This window comes from Pseudochaenichthys georgianus, chromosome 8, assembly GCF_902827115.2.
Source record: "Pseudochaenichthys georgianus chromosome 8, fPseGeo1.2, whole genome shotgun sequence".
NCBI classification, from domain to species: domain Eukaryota; kingdom Metazoa; phylum Chordata; class Actinopteri; order Perciformes; family Channichthyidae; genus Pseudochaenichthys; species Pseudochaenichthys georgianus.
The window spans coordinates 26,047,111-26,057,077 of NC_047510.2; the positions used below are offsets into that span (position 1 = coordinate 26,047,111).

Here is a 9,967-nt window from a genome sequence, read left to right on the forward strand (position 1 = left end):
TGAATACAAATGTTTCTAATTGCAGATCTGTTTGTAGATTATTCCCTACTTTTAGGGAAATGCCCATTTTTCCCTACACTGGTCAAAACTTTATTTGTGTTAGTGTGGGATGGATGATTGGTGATGGGATGGTGATTTTCTTTGTCATCACTGAACATCCTCGATCAGCACTGAGTTCTGACTGTGAGGTCCTTTGTGTTTGCAGGCGTGTTGGAGACTGACTATACGGCAGCTGAGGAGGTACCTCAGGACTCGGAGGCTGTCCAGGGTGACAGGGTGTCTCTTGCCGGCAGTGTGGCCAGTGTGGGCTCTGCGGGAAGCGACGGTGCCGTGGCAACAGAGGGGACCACCGCCATCCCGCAGACGGCCAGCGTAGGCGTCTCCGACCAGCCGGCCGAACACAGCGGCATCTCTAGCTCAGGTAATTCAAAACAATGCTTAAAGAGGGTCCTTCATTGTTTTACTGCTTGCATCAAACACTATAGGGGCCAACAGCAACAATGTAAGGATCCACAAGGGGGCAGTATCACAGTGCTCGTTAAATGAATAGATCTTCTTTTGATAATTCACAAACCTCTGATAATATTCAAAATTCCAACTACATTTGAAAATGATAATTCCGTAAAGAATAATGGGATATTGTACTTTATCTTTTGTTACCTTCCTATGCTAGTTGTGTGATGATATTCTATGTATTCTACCTTGTTTTGAATCATTTGTTTTCCCTCAAATATTCTTATTTCATGCTGATATCACAGTTTTATCTCATAGAATATTAATTACTGTGCCTATAGTGCTGAAGATGTAGTCTGTGATTTACTCCTGTTAACATGCTCATAGCTAAATACATGATAACAATATATTATACCAGGGGGAATTTCCGACTCAAACCTTCCTGTATTATTTGTTTGACATCTGATTTACCCGCTATGCCCACAGTTGAGCTGTCCAGAGAGGCGAGTCCAGCAGAAGACGGCGTTCCCGCTGCAGAAGAGGCAACAGAAGCCACGGAGGCTAACACTGGTGTGGGCGAAGAAGGAGAGGAGGAGCAGGAAGCGGATCAAAACCAGCCGGGAATCTACACCGAGCACGTGTTCACCGACCCACTGGGGGTGGGACCCACTGACTCCCCCTCCGCCGACTCACAGAGGTGAGCAGCAGTGATCTTGTTTATCTTTTCTAAAGTTTGGTGGATTTAATAAACTTGCCGTCAGACTCAACAGGCATAAAGACTGAAGGTTAACAGCAAGTATGGGATGCAAAATATATATTGTTTATATTCAACAGCCCAATCGGTTAACATGTGCGTGGAAAGGACGCAGGCAGTGGTTTTCTGAAATTCAAAGTGCTTCCTCGTCCAGTGTGACCCCGACATACCTTTCCTTTATGATTTGAACACTTTTAAAGTACTTTTTAACTTTCTATTAAGAGTTGATGTGCTTAAATGGCAGTGCATAGCCAGTGGTTTTACATTCAATGAAATGTTTCATCCCTATTTATTGAATTGGTTCTTCCTTGGCCCATACATACTTTTCCCTCTAACTTAGTTTCTTGGAAAATCAGCAATGTTTTTTTTTTTGTACTCCTGCTTACAAACCAAAAGAAAAACATACAGTTACAGTTTTGTATGAAGTAAAAACACTTGTGCATCTTCTGCCTGCTGATCTAGGGGCTGCGGGTACGACGGGGAAACCTTTCCAGAAGAATCGGAGCCGTCAGACGGGGAAGTCCTGAGGATGAGCAGCGCCCTGCCCACCATGTGGCTGGGAGCTCAGAACGGATGGTGAGCAGCAGCGCAGACATAATAATAATAATAATAATAATAATAATGCTTTATTTATATAGCACTTTTCATACAACACATGCGGCTCAAAGTGCTTTACAAAATGACACATCACAAGTTAAAAATTAAGAAATTCCCCTCAGATTATTTGTTAGGAACTTTAAAGGTGCATGCAGCAAAATATAACATTTTATCAGGTTAACAAACACAAGGAGGTGAAAGGTATGATAATAAAATAAAAATGAAATAAATACAGATTTCTCTCCGACAGATAAGACACAAGACAACTGAATCGATGCAACAATATAAAACGCCATAAAACAAAAAAAAATAATAGAGGGCAGCGGCCAAATATAAGGCGGGCGCTCACACAACAAATATTACGAGTGCTTGTTTTAGTGAACATTAACAGTGCTTTTTTAATATGTGACTGAAGATCAGGCTTGTTTTAGTCCAGTTGTTGTTGTTTTTTTGGCAAATGTGTCCACACAGTTATACTTCCAGCTCTATTTTTACAATCGAGTTCAATAAACCCACTCCTGAGCCATTGCCGCCCTCTGATCAGCCTTTGTTGTCTCTCTGTCTCTTCCCTCCTCAGTCTGTATGTGCACTCGGCTGTGGCTCGATGGAGGAAGTGTCTCCATGCCATCAAGCTGAAAGACTCCATCCTCGGCATAGTGTGAGTACACGTGTCGTTTTTCACAGACAGACACACCAAATATAGATTGGTACATACAGGAATAAGTGTGTGAACATTGTGTGTTCCTCTCTCTTTACAGGCATGTTAAAGGGAGAGTCCTGGTGGCTCTGGCTGACGGGACATTAGCAATTTTCCACAGAAGCATCGGTGAGTGGGTTAGCGCCCTTTGTTTTCTCAGACAGCATGCAGAAATATGACCATTTGAATATCCTGTAGTCTTCTCAGGTTGATATAAATATACATGGTCCATATTGTCACAGTTCATTCTACTATCGTTCGGTAAATATTTGTTAAGTTTCAGCAATTTGAAGAAGACAAATCAGAAGTTTTTATTTGGTAAAGGAGGTAAGCCTCAACAATACGATTCATGTTGGAGTGTTAAACCCAAAGTCCAGTAAACATAATCAAAAAAATAAATCTGAAAGGGCAGCGCATCCCAGTTGTTAACGTCAAGGAGGAGAAATGACTTTTATTCCATCGGTTTATCGGCCAAAAAGACAGTGCATGATTTGTGTCTTCTTGACTTTAAAAACTGGCATGTGCTACTCTTTAAAAAAAAAAAAAGTTTTATATATATATATATATACCGAAAGAAGTAATTTCTTATATACCTAAAGAAGTCATTTCACAGTTTTTAAAACAGTGTTTACACTTTTGAAGATATTAGGTTTTATCTTCTGATGTTATGCACCAAAGATCATAAAGTATTTGTGTTCCTCCCACGCAGACGGTCAGTGGGATTTAACCAACTACCACCTGTTGGACCTGGGCCGGCCTCACCACTCTATCCGCTGCATGACGGTGGTCTACGACAAGGTGTGGTGCGGCTACAGGAACAAGATCTACATCATCCAGCCCAAGGCCATGAGGATAGAGGTACAGCTGTCAATATATTACTTAAATCTCACTCAAAACAGAATATTGTGTAACGTTACTTCTAAAATATGTTTTATAGTGACATATATCCAATCCTACAATATTATAACAACACATTCTCATCCTGTCGTGTCTGAGCAGAAGTCGTTTGACGCCCATCCTCGTAAGGAGAGTCAGGTGCGGCAGCTGGCCTGGGTGGGGGACGGTATCTGGGTGTCCATCCGACTGGATTCAACGCTACGCTTGTTTCACGCCCACACCTACCAGCACCTCCAGGACGTGGACATCGAGCCCTACGTCAGCAAGATGTTGGGTACGCACATTTTATTCTCCTTACCAGAGGTGGGAAGTAGTGGAGTACAAATACTTCGTTACTGTACTTAAGTACATGTTTCTGGTATCAGCACTTTACTCCACTACTTATTTTTCTGACGACTTTTTACTTTTACTTCTTACATTTTGAACACAAATACCTGAACTTTCTACTTCTTACATTTTGAACACAAATACCTGAACTTTCTACTTCTTACATTTTGAACACAAATACCTGAACTTTCTACTTCTTACATTTTGAACACAAATACCTGAACTTTCTACTTCTTACATTTTGAACACAAATACCTGAACTTTCTACTTCTTACATTTTGAACACAAATACCTGAACTTTCTACTTCTTACATTTTGAACACAAATACCTGAACTTTCTACTTCTTACATTTTCCAAACAGCTGGTTCCTTTAGTTTGAATGTGTGTTTGGTGGCGTGATCATTATTATTTAGAGTCATTGCGTGCCTATTGATTTGAACACGATCCGTGTATCCATCATTTCCTGGTCTTCTCTACAGAAGAGGGACCAATGGAAACGTTGTCATGTTGCCGTTGTTCAGCATGGAAACATTTATTAGCTAACAATGACATTATTGTTCTATTAATATAAAGGGAGGTTAGGTACTCTTTAAGACAGTTGGTAGTTATGGGTACTTTTTACTTAGGTACATATCGAAGCCCTCTTTACTTTTACTTGAGTAAAGAACTTTAGTCAGTACTTTTACCAGAGTATTTTTAAATATGAGTATCTGTACTTCTACTTGAGTAAAGGATGTGTGTAGTGTACTTTTGCCAACTAGTTACGTCCTTCAGAAATCCCACATGTTTGTTTTTTTACATTCTTGTTATTTAGAAAGCAGCATGTGTATATATATATATGTATGTATATTTCAGGTACATACAGATCTTTAAACGGTCTTTCCTCAAGATCACATGGAGAGAAACAACACATAAGTGTGTGTTCTGTGTGTTGCAGGCACGGGTAAACTGGGCTTCTCCTTTGTGAGGATCACAGCTCTGATGGTGTCCTGCAGCCGGCTCTGGGTGGGAACAGGAAACGGCGTCATCATCTCCATCCCGCTGTCTGAAGGTATCGCACACCTGCACTTTAGTTTTCAGAAGGATTTATTTTAAAGTTAATGTTCAAATAGGTATGAGTATTTACGGAATACACGTGTGTGCTTTATGAACTGGACTTCCTGTGCAGTTCGACTAAATATCCCTTTCTTTTAAAGAACTTGTTGTTTTCTCTTTCCTTCCAAATGATGTTTGACTTTTGAGAAGAAGCTGTTGTTTTTCATTAATTTTAAGTGTTGGCAAAATGTGACAATGTGCGAGTTATAATTATAGAAACAATGAGAGCAAATGAACACAAACCTACAGGCAGCTCTGCTCACAGCCCTGCTTTGTCTTGTTTTAAGGATAGGAAATCAGTGTCACGATAAATATGTCTGTGTGAGTGTGTGTTTGTGCTTCCTCCCACATATGTCCTTCTTGTATTATATATAATACAATAATATCCTTCCTTTCCTGCAGCCAATAAGACAACGGGAATAGTGCCAAATCGTCCCGGCAGTGCTGTGCGGGTTTACAGTGATGACGGTTCAGACGGTGCCGTGCAGGGCAGCTGTGTGCCGTACTGCTCCATGGCTCACGCCCAGCTGTGTTTCCACGGACACCGAGATGCTGTCAAGTTCTTTGTCACCGTGCCAGGTAAGCAACAAGTGCAAGTGACAGAAACTGTGAACAAAACTGCATAATTATTAACCATAAACCATTGAAAATGGCCTGCAATGTGCATCAGATAAGGTCTTACAAACCAATAGGCAATTTATTTATGTTTGTGGAGCTGCATCGATAAATACAATCTGATCAAATCTATTCTGCAACTATTTTGAATAATGGTAAACATCTGCAAGTTTGTTGCAACTTCTCACCTTTTAATCATTTGTGTTTTTTCGCAAATGAAATATCTATGGGACTTCCACTGTTTATCAGATCAAAGACATTTGAAGACGTTATCATGGATGTGTTTTTTAACTACTTTGACATTTCATATGATTAAACAAGAAAATATGCACATGAATTAATCATGAAGACAGTTGATCAATTCCAGCATATAAGCACCTTTATAATGCAAATGATCCTGTCAATGAGTTATGCTGGTTATGGAGCAAACAGGGCAGATGCTTTGGGATTATAGCTTCCTCATTACTGTCAAAAGAAAACTTACTTTAATGTCTTTTTTATTAGTGTGATTGTTTTTGTTTTTGTGTCACAGGTCAGGCGATGCCCCCTCCCGGCAGTGCAGATTCGGGCTCTGATGAACCCCCCTCTGAATCCTCGGACACAGCAACCTCTGAGCCCAAAACCTTCCTGGTGATGAGTGGAGGAGAAGGGTACATTGACTTCAGGATGGGTGAGTATGTCACAGCATTAACGAAGTGTATACACAAGTTGCATTTCCTTTTGGTTTAATCCTAAATATTAACGGTTGTATCAGAATCTACTTTAACAATAATGTTTACTAGACTTCTTTCTGACTTAAAGGTCACCTATTATGAAAAGTCCACGTTTTTATGTCTTTTCTACATCAACATGTGTCCCCTCTGTGTAAAGAGATTCTGAAAGTTTCAGGAAAAGAGATTCTCTTTCTTTTTGTCCTGATCCATTTATATAAAAACCTGTCTGAAAATGAGCTGATCAGATTTTGGCCACTTTATGATGTCATAACGATTTGTTGGCTTGTGTAACCATTAGCCAATCACCAACAAGGTAACCTCCCCCCCCCCACCTTATCACCTGAATCTCCTCCTAGAGCACCATTGTGTTCTTTGTAACCAAATATCTCTCAGAGGGGCGTGGGGAGGGGCTCCTTATTTTCATCTAAAGTAACAGACAGAGAATCAGCACTTTGGAAACAGGTCTGAAACAGAGGGGATTATGGGACGCTGCAAAGATCTGTTTGGTGTTTGGAGCCAAACACTTCAGAGACATGTTTTGTATATATCTGAGAGACCTTTAAAGCTAATTTAGCTGATGCATAGAGACTACACATCTCCACTGTTATGCCGTTTGATTGACATATCGTCCTCCTCCCCTCTAGGTGATGAAGGCGGGGAGTTGGACGGTTTATCAGAGCCAGCAGCCAGTCAGCAGTCTCCGCCCACCAAGGTCGAGCGGAGCCACCTCATCGTCTGGCAGGTGTCAAACTCTCACGATTGAAGAAATAATAATCACAGACTGTTGGGCCACCCACCGAACCCCTGCATGTCCTCCTCCAAGTTTATAATTTGATATTACTGATTGTTTTTAATGCCCGAGTAGTTGAATACTTTGGTAAAAAAAACATATTTTTAGTCCATGTTTTGTACAGTTTATTCTTTATGACTTTGAATGAGTTGTGGTGAGGCTTGTGTTAACTTAAGGAATCCGTCCGAGTGTTCCCTGCTGCTGAGTCGCATGTTGGAAAAGCCGGTGCACTCTGGGAAAAAGCTGAGTTGGCGCAAAGAAAGCGGTGAGCATAGTTTGATCAGGTAATGAATGGAAGTTGTTTGTTTCCAAAATGTTAAAAAAGGGATCGATATGGAAAGTAAAAGGGAAAAGCGCTTTAAAAAAAAAAAAGGGAAAAGAAAGTTGAGCTGAAGTATATTTTATATTGAACACATAGAATTTTACATTTGTAAAACATGGTCTGTGTGAGCTTCAGGTGTGTGTGTGTGTGTGTGTGTGTGTGTGTGTGTGTGTGTGTGTGTGTGTGTGTGTGTGTGTGTGTGTGTGTGTGTGTGTGTGTGTGTGTGTGTGTGTGTGTGTGTGTGTGTGTGTGTGTGTGAGAGTGTGTGTGTGTGTGTGTGTGTGTGTGTGTGTGTGTGTGTGTGTGTGTGTGTGTGTGTGTGTGTGTGTGTGTGTGTGTGTATGCATTCGATGAGCATTTTTATTATCTTAACCATTACGGCTGGGCGTCAAAATATGTTCCCTACAAGGTGTGTTTTCTAAGGCTGATGACTCTACTGTATGGTCTGATTACCAGAAAGCAGCTTGCACGTACCAGTGGTAAATTAAATGTGCTTTTGGTCAGCAAAAGTGCTTAAACATCTTGAGAGGTCGTATTAATATTGAATGAAACCAAGTCCTATTGGCCACTGGTTTGTTTTTAATCACCTAAATAATGTCTTAGCAGTTTGGGCACTGCTACTGAAAACAATAACCATCTCACTGTAGCGCAGGTTAGCATTAGCCTGCATGGGGGAAACCATTTCAAACTATACTCCTGTTTGTCGTGTTAGGGAAAATCTGTCCGTGCCACCAGCTTGGTGCTTCAACTCATTGGCACTTTAAAATGTAAGTTGATGTTTGGAAGAACACTCATAGTTTTGTACTCTATAAACCACTATGTTCTAATCATGTGAAGGAAACAAATGTACAAACTTGTAGCACCCCAGTACCCAAAGGACGAAAGAAGAAGCACCGTGAAACTGACTTATTATTTTATTCATCATTCCAACCTAAAACGTATTCAATAATTTAAGGGTGTGTTTTCAGGGTGTCATTTTACTGGGAAATAAGCTTGAATAATGAAATCTGACTAAACGTTTTTTGTGTGGCACCTTCTAACGGACATGCGCACAGCACTAAAGGGAGACTTCCTGATTGCTTCATCATTCCTTGTTTTGTTGTTACAAATGCATTTGAAGGACTGGAAGGCAATTCATTGTTTGTGTTTTGTATTCATGCGTAAGACACTTTTATTTGCAAGATGTCAATATTAAGCATTTGTTTTTATATCTTAAGTTGGACCAAGATTGGTTTTCAGTCCATTTTAAAATAGTAACTTTCTATTTTGTTGTTGCCATTCCAGTATTTATTTCCTTTGTTGACGAGCCTACCTTGGTTCAGAATGTAACTTTCTACATGAGCAAAATAGGCTATTGTAAAAAATAATAGTCAGGTGGGTTTGAGTGATTGTTAATAATGGACAAATAAACAATATCAATGTAACCATGTTGGACATTTTTGACAAATCATGACATAAAGTGTGCAAACAATAGTTTTCTGATCAAGATTCATGTACTAAGCTATGCATGTTTTGTTTTTTGTGTATTTTCTAAAAGAGGACACTGCTATGTTTTCAGCTCAGTCTGTGTATTGCCACCGTTTTGGGTGGAGTTTGTGTGTACAGTACATGTGTACATGTAGGAGTTTGAACGCAGGACACAATTTCCAGTGTGTGTGTGTTTTGATTTTGAAATGTGCGGTGTATGTGTGCTCACTGTTTGTCCATCTGTAACACTCCAGAGACTGGTCACACTAACCGGGCGCCTCTCTGGACGCCATAACAGTGATTCCTCCTGGTCAATGTTTGCTAATACAGCATCATAGCCTTATTTTTAACAATCTATTAAACTCAGTTTCATGGAGACATTTCTGTTATCATGTGTTTCATTGAAGTGTGTCGAAGGTGAAATGTTATGTTTGTTCTCGGGTTCATATTTTACATGTTTGAATGTTCACAAACCAGAGGCCTGCGTCAACACAGTCATACTATCTGATATACTTTACTGTGGCATGCTATGCTATGCTATGCTATGCGTTCTTTATGATGTTTTTTGACATACTATAAAAAATATTTTGGGCATTTTAATGGATTTTTTTATGGGACAGTTTACATATATTTGAGGTTCAGTTTATCTACACCTGTAGGCAGATAACAGACAACACACTTTTCAGGCCGGTCGCAGCGTGCAGATCCACCCTTATTTATTATTATTTTATGACCTTTAATGAAATACTGTGGCTTTTTATGGCTTACTATACCATAGCCTTTTATATGGATTTTTAAAAACTAAAAACAACATGACTTGTTTTATAGAATACTATGCTATGACATGACTGTTGGTTATTGGTAGGCGCTCCAGAAACCCAAATGTATCTGCACAAACACAAATGTTAGTGATGATGAGGTCTTATGAACACAAACATTTAGTGTTTTTGTCTTTTTTAAAGGTTTTGATCAGGCGGAGCTCTATTGGGAAAAGAAGATTTGATAAACTTTCTTGCACCAATCAAGATTTGATCCAGATTGAAGCCATCTACCGAATGTTAAGAATTTAATATATACTACCTTTACAGACAAATCACAATCCTATGGTAAACTTATGACATTTCATCATAAAAGGAAAAGTTGAACATTCCACTGTTCTTCCTTCAATACATCCTCTGTAACTGGATAGTTATGCCATTTACTGGGTGTCTTATGTGCTTATCTGAAGAAATACTTGTG

At 39.7% G+C, this 9,967-nt stretch overlaps 1 protein-coding gene across 5 annotated transcripts in view; it reads left to right on the plus strand.

Moving 5' to 3' along the window:
* Positions 1-9,108, plus strand: part of spag9a (sperm associated antigen 9a) — a 28,271-nt gene extending 19,163 nt beyond the window's left edge. For all 5 annotated transcript variants that reach the window (XM_034089499.2, XM_034089497.2, XM_034089501.2 and 2 more), the window contains 11 exons: positions 206-421; positions 940-1,150; positions 1,670-1,783; positions 2,382-2,462; positions 2,563-2,630; positions 3,211-3,359; positions 3,501-3,672; positions 4,664-4,777; positions 5,224-5,400; positions 5,969-6,106; positions 6,794-9,108. In XM_034089499.2, coding sequence (XP_033945390.1) covers positions 206-421; positions 940-1,150; positions 1,670-1,783; positions 2,382-2,462; positions 2,563-2,630; positions 3,211-3,359; positions 3,501-3,672; positions 4,664-4,777; positions 5,224-5,400; positions 5,969-6,106; positions 6,794-6,912 — 1,559 coding nt within the window. In that variant the 3' untranslated portion in view covers positions 6,913-9,108. The remainder of the gene's footprint in view (positions 1-205; positions 422-939; positions 1,151-1,669; positions 1,784-2,381; positions 2,463-2,562; positions 2,631-3,210; positions 3,360-3,500; positions 3,673-4,663; positions 4,778-5,223; positions 5,401-5,968; positions 6,107-6,793) is intronic.
* The last annotated feature ends 859 nt before the right edge of the window (positions 9,109-9,967 follow it).